A 13,156-nucleotide genomic window follows, 5' to 3' on the forward strand; every position below is an offset into this window, starting at 1 on the left:
CCACCCAGGCCTCCCTTCAGAAAGATTTTTAACTTAAACTTTAAAATGCTGCCTCTGTGGCTTTTGTTCACACTGCATCCCCCTTGGCCTCTTAAGGGAGAAGAGCAGACTCTGTCCTCTAGCCACACTTCCTCCTTTGCTCTGTATACTTACCTACCACCCACTCCCTGCCACAGGGCCTTTGCACCTGCTGGTCTGGTTGCCCAGAATGCTCTTCTTCCCTTCTCTCTGGATTTCATCTTTCCTTCTTCAGATCTGAGAGTAGACATTGTTGTACAAGAGAGTTGCAGCCACGGCCAGCCTGGCCCACCATTAAACTCTCACCCCTGTTTTTCCTAAAGGGCCATGATCACAACCTTCATGGAACTGTACTTACATATGTGTGTTGATCTTATGTTGATTATTTGTTTGATGTCCATCCCTGCTACCATGCTAGTGGCCCCCACAAGGTCTGTGGCCTTTGTCTGTTCTCCATATTACATTAATCTTCCCATCCTAGCTCTGCACCTGGCCTCTAGTGAGTCTTCAGTAATTAATGAATCACTGAGTAATGTTCTCTGAATGAAGCAGTGTGAGTGCTGAGATAAGCTCCCAGAGACCAGGTTCATGCTATTGTAGGTCAGGGTTACAGGCCTGGATGTGGATCCTATGTCTACTTAGGCTGTGGGAAGATTGCCTCCGGCACGGGGGAGCCTTAGCTCCCAACTGTGGGGTCGCTATGGGGGGGTGCTGTAGCTTTGCAGAGCCAGGCACGGCGGCTCCCCACCAGGAACCTCTGCTTCCTCAGTCTCATTGCCAGAGTCAAATGAAACCAGTGCCCTCTGAGAGTCCTGTGCTCTGCCGTCAGGGATACCCCGACTGGCCAGGCCTCGGGATGCACGCCGTGGCGCAGAGCATGCGCTTGGCATCTCAACACTTGGGTTCTCTTTCTTCTCTCCTTGCCTGGGACTCAGCCCAGTCCTCTGTCTCTCCCTTCAGGACCCGTTCCATCCCCTCAGGTGTGGATTCATAGCGGTGGACTTAGCTCTGTAAGGCTGCCACCAGGCCTGGGAGCCCGTGGCCAGGGAACAAGCATTACCCCCCTGTTCTTGAGCACTGCTTCTTTCTCCTCCACCAAAGCTGGGCCCCTGCGTGGCTCAGCGGTTGAGCGTCTGCCTTGGGCCCAGGGCATGATCCTGGGGTCCTGGGATCGAGTTCCGCATCGGGCTCCCCACAGGGAGCCTGCTTCTCCCTCTGCCTGTGTCTCTGCCTCTCTCTCTCTCTCTCTCTCTGTCTCTCATGAATAAATAAATAAAATCTTTAAAAACAATATATAGGTTCACCAAAGCTTCTCTCTTAGTAAAGCTAAAGGCTTTACTAAGTCTCGCTGCCAGAGAGACTCAGTCTTGCCCTCACCTTCCAGCTCCCTGCCCCTCTGGTTACCTTTGTTCTGGCCTTCGGCACCTTTGTCTTATTGGAGGATGAAAACCACATTTCCAGCCCCTTTCTACAGTAGGGCCTCTCATGACGGATGTGCCCCGGGATCTTGGCTGATACCCCCATCCTCAGATGCTGTGAAGGCAGGTCATTTTCCATATAGAAGACAGCACAGTGTAACTAGAAAACGCAACTGGCATGCCCATGAGCATCTCTCCCGCTGTCAGCACCATAAGGAGAGGTGACCTACGGGGAGAGGCAGGAGTGGCAGAGGCTCCCCGTCTGCGTGGACCTCCTGGCATTCAGGGGTCAACCCCAGCTCTGGAAGAAATGGCAAATCACTTTAGGTCACTACAGACATTGGCTCACTCCTGAATGACCCAAGCCACCTAGCATTTTAGCCATTCTTTTTTCTTTTTTTTTAAGATATTATTTATTTATTCATGAGAGACAGAGAGAGAGAGAGGCAGAGACACAGGCAGAGGGAGAAGCAGGGAGCCCGACGTGGGACTCCATCCCAGGACCCCAGGATCACGCCCTGGGCCGAAGGCAGGTGCTAAACCGCTGAGCCACTCAGGGATTCCCCCATTTTTAGCCATTCTTATTTGTGAGAGAGATTTTTCCTGGGTGCGAAGGAATCCCTTGGCTGTTAGAAGAGTATTTAAAGCTTGAGTTAGTCCTGCAGTGGCAGGCCAACTGCTGTGACCAGCATCCACCACCTGGCCGGCTCAGTGTGTTGAGATCTGAACACCTGCTGGCAGGCCCTGCCCTGGGGGGGGGGGGTGTCTTTATGTTCTCGGGGGTCCTGCCTGGCACGCAGAGCTCTCTGGCTCGCCAGATGCCCACTCTCCTGCCAGGCGACTCCTCCACCTGCACAGCGAGGAGCTCACAACCTCAGGAGGAAGCACCAGCACTAGGTTTGCACTTGGCTTTAGGCGCCGAGATGCTTATCCCCAGTGAACGGTGGGAGGGTGCCCGCGGTATCCTCTCCGGGCCTGGCCTACGGCGGCTGCTGGGGCCCCTTTGTCATTTGCACAGGAGCAAAATGGGAATGGGGAAGCTGGATCTCCAAGCCCAGGAAGGGTGCACAATTCCATGGGGCTTAGATCATACGGACCTTGGGCGATTTGGGGTGCCAGTTAGACCCTGAAGGACGCTCTCTGTCACCGTCTGGCCTGGTCCAGCAGCTTTGCTGACTGTGGACAAGCCTCTCGTCACTGTGGCCCTAGCGATGGGTGCTTTCCCTGGTTGAGATCCCCGCCCCCCCCAAACACTGAATTGACCCCCATCAGTGCTCATCTGGTTGGCGGACTAGGCTGTTAGGTAGCTTGCTTACCTCCGAGGACAATCTTGTCCTCACAGGAAGGGGCTGATGCTCCCAGCTCAGTCTGTCTGTTGGTACAGCAGGCCAGGGCATCCGTGCCAGGGCGGTGGCCCCGGGTGGACCTCTGTGAAGGGCCTGCCAGGCGGGTCACCCTGGTTGAGAGTATGAGCATCTGCAGCCCTCTCCTGCTGAAGGTGACAGACAGGTGCTTCGGGCACTGGAGACTTTTACAAGGTGGCAGACAGCGACGGGTGTTGGTTTACCAGGAGGATCTTTGCCTGGAGAGCCACAACCAGGTCATCTGTAAACACAGCTTCCCTTTCCACATCAGCTGACAGGAGGACGAACAGAGCGGCCTGATGACCCAGATGCTAAACCGTCATACCGTACGATAGTTTTGCAGATTATTATTTTTAACATAATCAGTTTTTTTTTCCTTAGGCGGTAGAGGAAAAAGTTAAATTGCTCACAAACTAATAAACGTTTATCTTCTGAAGCATCAAATTCTGTTTACTCACGAAACACACACCTCCTCTGCTGACCCGGTGGGAGGAAAATTAGCATTTATTTTCCCTGATAAACAAAAACAGAGGAATATTTATTGACATCTTTTAGTGCAAAGTCCTTCCTTACATCGAAAATGCTAAAGAGGGATCCCTGGGTGGCGCAGCGGTTTGGCGCCTGCCTTTGGCCCAGGGCGTGATCCTGGAGACCCAGGATCAAATCCCACGTCGGGCTCCCGGTGCATGGAGCCTGCTTCTCCCTCTGCCTATGTCTCTGCCTCTCTCTCTCTCTGTGGGACTATCATAAATAAATTTAAAAAATTAAAAAAAAAAAAAGAAAATGCTAAAGAAAGATGGGAGATATTTGAAAGAGGCCTTCCCCGCTTGGGTTGTCCACTCCAGGGCTTAATTTTAACAGGTGAAAGCTGCTTTTGTGAGCAGGGTTAAAGGATGTCATTTGGTGTTTGCAGTGCCTGGATGCTAAGAGCCCTCTCTGAAAACAAGCTCCCCCTGAGGCCAGGGAGCCAGGTCGTCCTTCTCTTGCCATTTAGAGATCTGAGAAGGAAAATACTGTCATTACTGGCCACCACCACCTCACCTGTGGTCCCACCGGAGTTGGGGGGGGGGGTGGTGGTGGTGGGAAGTGAAATATTACCTAATCTGTGGTGATGGGTAGGTGAGACTCTCTCAGCTGGATTTTTTCTCCTTCGGTTCCCAAGAGAAGTCAAAGCTTTGATACTTTCTTTGTTTGTCTCCGTGCTGGGAGACTTTCATTGCACTTAAAAAGAATCTAAATCTGATTTCCATATGCTCTAAAGAGTGACTCAGCATTTCCCCTGTCTTTGGTTCTCAGGTATGGAGACATGAGGAGACAGATTGGCTTTGAAATCAGAGACATGTGGTACAACCTTGGTGAGTAGCCTGAGTTTCTGGGCATCATGGTGACTCTCTTGAAACCGTGGTGGGCGCGGACAAAGGCCCTGGCTGTCTATGCTGGGGCATCTGGAAAATCTGAATTGCTTTTCTTCCTTGAAGGGCAATTGCTACCTTTGCAATAGTTGTTTTCCGTAAATAAGAGGAAGGGAGAAAATCTGATCTATGGGCCAAATAGAAGAATCAGTCCACTGCCCCCTTATGTCAGCTGAACACAGCTCTGCCTTGAAACTTCTTTGTTTCTGGGCATCACTGACATTCCTCCAGCTTCTCAGGCATCAAACCATGTATGTAGCTCATCTCACTGTCACAAGGGCCCCTGCTTATTGTACTCAGTTGAACACATTCTGCCCTCAAAAAGGTTTTTTTGTTTTTTTTTTTTTCTTGCTCAAAACTGGGCCCTGAATATAGGTAAACTGCCACCAGGTGGTGATAGTAGAACATTCTAGAGCACTGGAAATCCTAGGGGCTTCCTGGGTTGAAGATGAGGAATTAATGTAGGTGTTTGTCACTACAAACTTTCCTCTTCCTGCTGCTTTTGCTTCATCTCCAAAGTTGTGGTATAGTTAGTTTTCATTTTCATTTGTCTCCATAGATCTTTTCTGATTTCCCATTTTATTTCTTTAAACCATTAGTTATTCAGGAGTATGCTTTTTAATTTCCTCTGTTGGTGAGTTTTCCAATTGTCCTTCTGTTTCTGGTTTCTGATTTCATTCCACTGTAGTCAGAAAAGATACTTGGTATGATTTCAGTCTGCTTAAATTTGTTAAGAATTGTTTTATGACCTATGATGTGACATATCTTGAGGAACGCTCCACGTGGCCTTGAGAAAAATGTTATTCTATTGCTTCTGAGTAGAATGTTCTATCTGTCTATTAGGTCCATTTGGTCTATCATGTCACCTTCATCAGTAAATATAAACAACCCAACTTTACACCTCAAGGAACTAGAAAAAGCACAAAGCCTAAAGTCAGCAGAAGGAAGGAAATAATAAAGATTAAGAGCAGAAATAAATGAAATGGAGGATTAAAAAAAAAACAATAGAAAAATCTAACACAATTAGAGTTGGTTTTTTGAAAAGATAAACAAAGTTGACCAACCTCTAGCTATATTAACTAGGAAAAGAGGAGACCTAAATAAATAAAATCAGAAATGAAAGCAGAACCTTTACCACTGATACCACAGAAATAAAAAGGATTGAAAGAGAATACTATTAATAATTATATGTCAATCAACCTAGAAGAAACAGACAAATTTCTAGAAATATGCAGCCTACCAAGACTGGATTATGATAAAGAAAATTTGAACAGACAGATGACAAGTAATCAGCAATCAAAAACTTCCCAACAAAGAAAAGCCCAGGAGCAGATAGCTTCAATGATGAATTCTAGCCAACATTTAAAGAAAAATTAATGCCAATCTTTCTCAGACTCTTCCAAAACATTGAAGAGAAGGGAACACTTCCAAACTCATTTTATAAGGCAAGCTTTCCCTGATATCAAAGCCAGATAAAGACACTACGAGAAAAGAAAACTGTGCAGCCTGGGTGGCTCAGCGGTGTAGCGCCTGCCTTCAGCCCAGGGCATGGTCCTGGAGACCCGAGATCGAGTCCCGTGTCGGGCTCCTTGCACAGAGCCTGCTTCTCCCTCTGCCTGTGTCTCTGCCTCTCTCTCTCTCTCTCTCTCTGTTTCTTTCATGAATAAATAAATAAATTAAATCCTAAAAAAAAGAAAAGAAAACTATAGCCTACTGTCTTTGATTAACATAGATGTAAATCTCCTCAAGAAAATCCCAGCAAACTAAATTCAATAGTATATTGGTAGGATCATACCCCATGATCAAGTAGGATTTATCCCTGGGATGCAAGGATGGTTCAACATACACAGATTAACAAAAGTGATGTACTACATTAACAAATTAAAGTATAAAAGTCATAGAATTTTTTCAGTAGATACAGAAAAAGCATTTGATGAAATTTAATACTTCATGTTAAAAACAACAGACTAAGTATAGAAGTAATATACTTTAATATAATAAAGGCCACATATGACAAACCCAAAGCCAAGATACTCAGGGGTGAGGAACTGAAAGCTTTTCCTGTCAGATCTGGAAGACAAGGGAGCCCATTTTCACCACTCCTATTCAGCATAGTACCAGAAATCCGAGCCAGAACAATTAGGCAAGAAAAAACAGTGAAAGCCACCTAGATCACAAAGGAAGAAGTGAAATTATGTTTCCAGAAGACATGATCTTTTATTTAGAAAACTCTGAAGACTCCATCAAAAATGCTAGTAGAACTAACAGATTAAGAAAGTTGCAGGATACAGAACAAACATATCAGTTCATATCAGTTCATCAGTTGCTGGGACACCCGGGTGGCTCAGTGGTTGAGCATCTGCCTTTGGCTCAGGTCGTGATCCCAGTGTCCTTCAGGCTCCCTGCAGGGAGCCTCCTTCTCCCTCTGTCTATGTCTTTGTCTCTCTCTCTCTGTCTCTCATGAATTAATAAAATATTTTAAAAAATAAAAATAAAAATCAGTTGCATTTCTATATACTAAGAACTATCTGAAAAGGAAATTAAGAAAACAATCCCATTTCCAGTAGTGTCAAAATGAATAAAATACTTAAAATTCAACTTACACAAGGAGGTGAAAGACCTGAGCAGTGAAGGGTACAAAAAAAATGATGACAGATTAAGGAAGTAACAAATAAATATAAAGACACCTCATCTTTATAGAGGAATACTGATATTGTTCAAATGTCCGTATTGCCCAAAGCCTGTAGGTTCAATGCTATCGACATCAAAATCCATTTTTCACAGACATTGAAAAAATAATTCTAAAATTCATATGGAACCACAGAAGACCCAAAGTTGCCAAAAGTCCTGACAAAGAACAAAATAGGAGGCATCATAGTTTCTGACTCTGAAATATATTACAAAGCTACAAGAATGAAAGCAGTATTTAGTACTGGCATAAAGGCAGACATAGAGACCAAGGGAACAGAGCAGAGAGCCCAGAAATAAGCCCACACATATTCAGCCAATTGATATTAGACAAGAGAGCCAAGAATACACAATGGGGAAAGGATCGCCACTTTAATAAATGCTGTTGTGAAAACTGGATATCCACATGCAAAAGAATGAAACTGGATCCTGTCTTACATCATATCCCCAAACCAACTCATACTGGACTAATAATAAAGACTTAAACTTAAGACCCCTGATCCTCAAAACTCTAAAAGTAGCCATAGGAGAAAAGCTTCTTGATATTGATCTTGGCAATGATTTCTTGGAAATGACAGCAAAAGCAGAGGCAAAAATAGATAAGTAGGACTTTATCAAATTAAAAAGGTCCCGCACAGTAAAGGAAACAATCAAGAAAATGAAAGACAGCCTGTGGAATGGGAGAAAACGTGCAAACCGTCTATCTGCTAAGGGGTTCATTTTCAAAATGTAGAAAGAGATCCTACAACTCAATAGCAAAAAACCAACCAATTAAAAAAGGGCAAAAGACTTGAATGGACATTTCTCCAAGGAAGAATTACAAATGGCCAATAGGTTTATGAAAAGATAGGCAACATCGCTGACCATCAGGGAAATGCAAATCAAAACCACAATGAGATGTCCCATCACACCCATTAGGATGGCTATTATGAAAAAAATAAAACCTACTGAGTGTCAGCCAGGGTGCACGGAAGTTTGAACACTTGCGCAGCGTTGGTGGGAATGTAAGGTGAAGCATGTGGAAAACAGCATGGAGGTTTCTCAAAAAATTAAAAATAGAATTACCATATGATCCAGCCATCTCCCGTCTGGGTATACATCCGGATGAATTGAAATCAGAGTCTTGATGAGGTATCTGCACTCCCATGTTCATTGCAGCATTATTCACAATAGCCATGATATGGAAGCAACCTAAATGCCCATGGATGGATCGGTGGGTGGATGGATAAAGAAAATGTGGTATATGTATATTCAATGGAAGATTATTCAGCTTTATTTAAAAAAAAGAATATCTTGCCAAATGCAAAAACATGGAGAACATTATGCTAAGTTTATAAAATAAGCCCGTCACAGAAAGAGAAATACCGCATGATTCCACTTATATGAGGTTTCTAAAGAGTCAAACACACAGAACCCTAGAATAGAATGGTGGTTGCCAAGGGCAGAGGGGAAGGGGGAGGAGGAAATGGGGAGGTATTGGTCAAAGGGTACAAACTTCCAGCTAGGCAAGATGAATGAGTCCTAGAGATCTGCTGTACAGCGTAATACAGGTGACATTAACAATACTGTGTCCCACATTTGAAAATGTGGTTAAGAGGGTAGATCTCATCTTAAGTGTTCTTACCATTATAAGCAATAAAAAGAAAAAAGAATATAATTAATAAATAAAAACTTAAGATTTTTTATTTATGAGAGAGAGAGAGAGTGAGAACATGGAAGGGTCAGAGGAAGAGGCTCAATCCCAGGACCCCGGGATCATGACCTGAGCTGAAGGCAGACACTTAACCAACTGAGACACCCAAGCACCCCAATAAAATTTTATTAATTAAAATAACATGGAATTCTCTATGAAAGTGTTAGTCCTTATGCCATGTAATTCTGTTAGGTAAACTCCTTGAATAAGGAACTGATCACGGGGCATCCTATCACCATCCTGAGTGGGTCCCCTATGACCCTGCGTCTCTCCCAGTGGAGATTAAGCTCTTCCTGGCACCTGTTCTCCACTGTCAGCTTGCTTTGTGCAGAGGCATCCAGGCACCTTTCTTGAGCGTCATGGAGGGTTCTGTGCAAGACTTCAGTGATATTTCCTGCCTGAGCCACCTGGGCCCGGCTTCTTTTGCTTAGATTGGTACCTGAAGCCTATAGTGGCCACAGAGGGCCTCTGCTCCCCCCTCCCGCCTCTCCCCAGTGACTCTGTTCCCCTCTCCAAGTAGACACCTGTCTACTTCTCTCTGCTTACCACACAGCACGCAGGTTAAATGTGTTCCCCGAGGGCCAGAGCACGTTAGCTGCATCCCACTGTGCTCAGTTCTTGAATAGATTCCTGCTCTCTGTGTAGTGACCAGAGACCTTGGCTAGAAAGATGCCCTGGTGCATCTATATTCCTTGGGAAGAATGAAACAGGGTGATGAAAACTGAACATGGTTTTCCCTGGTGGGGAACTGGACTTCATCACCCTCCCGAGGACCCTTCCAGCAGCCAGGGGTGGGGTTTGGGGGGACCACACCTGCAGTCCGGCTCTGCGGTCAGCAAGTTCTTGGCAGCTTGTTTTCAGCCCGAGCAGATTTTCTCACAGCGGGATTGATGCCTAATCCTTCTTGAGTTCCTGGATGTCAGCAAACCTGTGTAAAGGAGGGGCTCTGGCACACCTTTAGGGAGAGTTAGGATTTCCGAATAGCCTTTGTCCATCTGTTTATATGAAGCATGGAATCTTTTTCGAGTAGCTATTACACGAAAAATAAATGCAAAAAGCTCAGGGGAAAAACACTGTAAGATATTCTATGGATAATACTAATAACATAGAAATTAAGAAGTGTGGTTTAACGTGAGGCACAAGCTGGATTTTCAGGAGTAAAAATCCAGCATAGAAGCTTCCAGGTGATGATGAAGAGTTGGTTAGAATGGCTCTGTCTACTTTTATGCTCTCCATGGATGTAGGAGCTGCATCTGGAATGCTGTTCTGGTCTCAGGCACTTTATCGTCAAGGGACCCAATGATCCTTAAGGGTCATTGCAAGCGACTTTCCCACAGCAGCTTAGATGCCCAGAATCTGAGTTACGGCTCCAGGCTGTCAATGGGCTTCCTGCATCTCCAGCACTGAGCCTTCCGGGGGCTGCTCTGTGCTGGGTCTTCCTGCTGCCCCAGGGGAGAGAGGAGGAGCCCTGGCTCCAAGTGAAGAGATTTGAATCCTACTAGAGTTTTCTTCCTCTCTTGCCTCTGCCTGGCTGCGTGGCCTCCCGCATGACCCCGTCTTTCTGGGATTCCATCAGTTTTCCAGGCTGTAAGATAAAGAGGTTGGACTCAAGTTTTCAAGAGCCTTCCAATCCTGACGCTCCATAATTCTTTATATATGTATGATGATCTCAGTAATGAAATGCCAAGGCTTCTAGAACAGGGAGGAGGGCCATTCATGATTCATTTTAATTGATCATGGTCTGACAGATGCATTTGTCATTTGCCCTAGTAGGCCAGACACTGCAGGCTTCACGCCAGGAGAGGACCAAATACAGCCCCATCCAGGACAGAACAAGGCAGAGAGGGATTGTCAGAGAATGGTGTGGAGAGACTGCTCTCTGCTGTACGAGGGGGACTCTAGGGCTCTTCTAGGTCCCAGCACCCTCCGGGCCGGTGCTGGGGGCTCCGCCTGGCACCCCTCTGCTCAAGAGCCCCTCCAGGCAGTCTCCCACACACGGCCCTTCCTAAGAGAATGGCAGCACCTTCTTGTAAGTTGTTCAGTTTCACCTCTCAAGGACAAAGTGGGAATTGTGTGTCTCCCCCCAAAGGAGAATTTTAGGTATGATTTCAAATGACAATACTTCGTTCTGAAATGCCTTAATAATTTGTACATCATTTAGGGTAAGTAGAGGCATCCACCTTGGCAGATATTCAGACTGATGATTAGCGTATTAAAGTGGTTTTAAAATAAATAAATGCATAAAATGGTTTTTCCTTGCTTGATAAACAGTTGCTGCCCCACGTCGGCCCACTCTGTCCCCTTAGCGCTCCCCAGAACCCTCCCCTCCTCTGTGAGGTCACTGTCTGCCATGGAAGGAGGCTGCAAAAATCAGCTCTAGCCAGGACTGGCCTGACTGATGGGCTCTCCTGCCTTTTTGGCTTTTCTTCCTTTCTATAAAAATTATGTTCCTGGCCACTGCTTTAGTCTCTGAGGCTGACATCTTGAGAAACTGGCCCCATTTCCAGGATTGCTGCAAAGGAAGGTACAATGGGCCTGGGGTAATGTGAGCTGCTTCGTGATGCCACCTCCAGGCCCTGGGAAGGCTCCACCTTCTGAGGATGCACTCTTAGGTGTAAATCAGATCTTTAAAGCTGTTTTGGAGCCGTTGGTTCCCTCGACATTATCTGTCATTATGCTCCAAATAGGCTGAGTCAAGCGGGAGATCTTTGATTTGCAACATCAAGGATGCAGTTAGGAGAGCAAATGTCCCATTGCATCCTGGCAGTTGCTGATTTGAATACGGTGATTAATGCAGAAGATCTGTGTTCTGCAGCGTTTCAGCCAGGACTATCGACTGGCCCGAGCCGCGGCCAAGAGGTCAAATGTAAGCCATGACCTTGGTCAGTTCAAGGTATGAATCTGTTTACGGCAAGAAATAACCACCAACCAGCATGCTTGGGTTCCTTGCTTGTAAAATAATTAAGTCATTTTTGAAAATTAAAAACCTATAATAAAAGTATCTGCCCCAAGCAGCCCCTTGAAACAGCTAAGAATGGCTCAACGGGGTCACCTCAGGCTGCCTGGCTCTTTGCTGCTGTGAATCTCAGGTGTTGGAGCCTGCCACGAGTGCCATTGCCAAGGCCACCACTCTAGAAGTTTATGACAGCACATCTCAGTGCCCTAAAATGTACACAACCTATTTCTACTCGGCTTTTTTTTTGTTTTGTTTTGTTTTAATGGGCTCAGGTTGGTGGGAACATATTGGCAGGTTGATCCAGCCAGCTCTGCCAACAAAATAAGAATGGAACTCAGGTATATTTATCATCTCACAATTAGTCACCTATCACTCGATCAGACCTTGAGCCTGTCAAAAGGTCACAAATAACAGAGGTAAAAACCAATGAATCACTGGAGTAGTAATTGTGCACATACCAAGAAGACAATTTGCAGGCCTAGAGCACTCAAACCAATACGTGGAAGGAGGCTTAGGGGTATTATCGTTATGAAGCAGCTTATATCGTGAGAAAGCAGTGACTGCTTATGACTTACAACATTAGTGAGTGCTTATAATTTTAGAATTCTCTTCAATGAGAGGGAATTGGTTAGTGGTTTGGAAAATGTTTCTGTTTTTGTTTTTTGCTAACGATTTCCAGGGGCATAAGCAAGAAGTGACCCAGGTCAAGTTAGCCTTGCAAAAGAAGCTAAATTAAGCCTCGCTTGTAGGACTAAACTGGTTTTGTCTGCTCAGAGAATTTTCAACGCTGATCTCCATTTGGTTTTTATTTTAACAAGCCGAATGTTCCACGAGACTCTTTCTTCCCTGAGTCTTTCCAATAATATGTGTGCTACGGTGAGATGAGTGTCTCTGGATCTCCCCTCCACGAGGTCTGTTCTGCTCGATTTAATGCAAGTGCAAGCACGGCGTTGCCCCATGGGACATAGCAGCATGTTTTCCCCCTCCCAAACCTGTCACATTTTGAGTCCAAAAGGAGAAATCAAAAGCTCACTCTCTCAAAAAAAAAAAAAAAAAAAAAAACAAGGGGGGAGGGGAATGTGCTTCTTTCCCAAGCTCTTCAGTTATTTATCAAAGCGCACTCCGTGAACCAGCCGCCAGAGCACCTGCTCTCACCTTGGCCTGCGCCGCCTCCACTTGCATTTTGTTTGTGACACACGGCATGTCGGCCAGCGTGGCGCAGACAGTCCCGCCAGAGCCAGCGTGCTCACAGCAAGATCTTTATCGGCCAGGTTTTGTCTGGAATAGTTTTCATCCATGGTGTCCCTTTGTGGATGATTTTGAGGACTGGACAAATTATGTGCTTTCATTAAAAGCCACATATGTAAGGCCTCCTCAGTTTGACTGGATGAAGGGCATTTTTGCTTGGTCTACCTGTGTGTATGTGGAGATTTTCCTGGAGTAAGAATGGGTTTAATGTCCTGGATCATTGGACCCTCGTGACTGCAGAGATCATCCTAACACCCAGGGGAGGCAAGAGAGCACAGCCCAGTGTTTGGAGGGGACGAGACAGCTCCTTGTTTTATAACTAGGAGAAAGACTCTCGGTGGGTTTTAAAGAATTTGGGA

General features: G+C 45.6%; 1 protein-coding gene across 2 annotated transcripts in view; it reads left to right on the forward strand.

Annotated features, from left to right (window-relative positions):
* DOCK1 (dedicator of cytokinesis 1) overlaps nucleotides 1-13,156 on the forward strand; it is a 494,693-nt gene that overhangs the window by 405,062 nt on the left and 76,475 nt on the right. For both annotated transcript variants that reach the window (XM_025467625.3, XM_025467626.3), the window contains exon 32: nucleotides 4,097-4,155. In XM_025467625.3, coding sequence (XP_025323410.1) covers nucleotides 4,097-4,155 — 59 coding nt within the window. The remainder of the gene's footprint in view (nucleotides 1-4,096; nucleotides 4,156-13,156) is intronic.

The sequence above is a fragment of the Canis lupus genome, chromosome 28 (genome assembly GCF_003254725.2).
Source record: "Canis lupus dingo isolate Sandy chromosome 28, ASM325472v2, whole genome shotgun sequence".
NCBI lineage: Eukaryota > Metazoa > Chordata > Mammalia > Carnivora > Canidae > Canis > Canis lupus.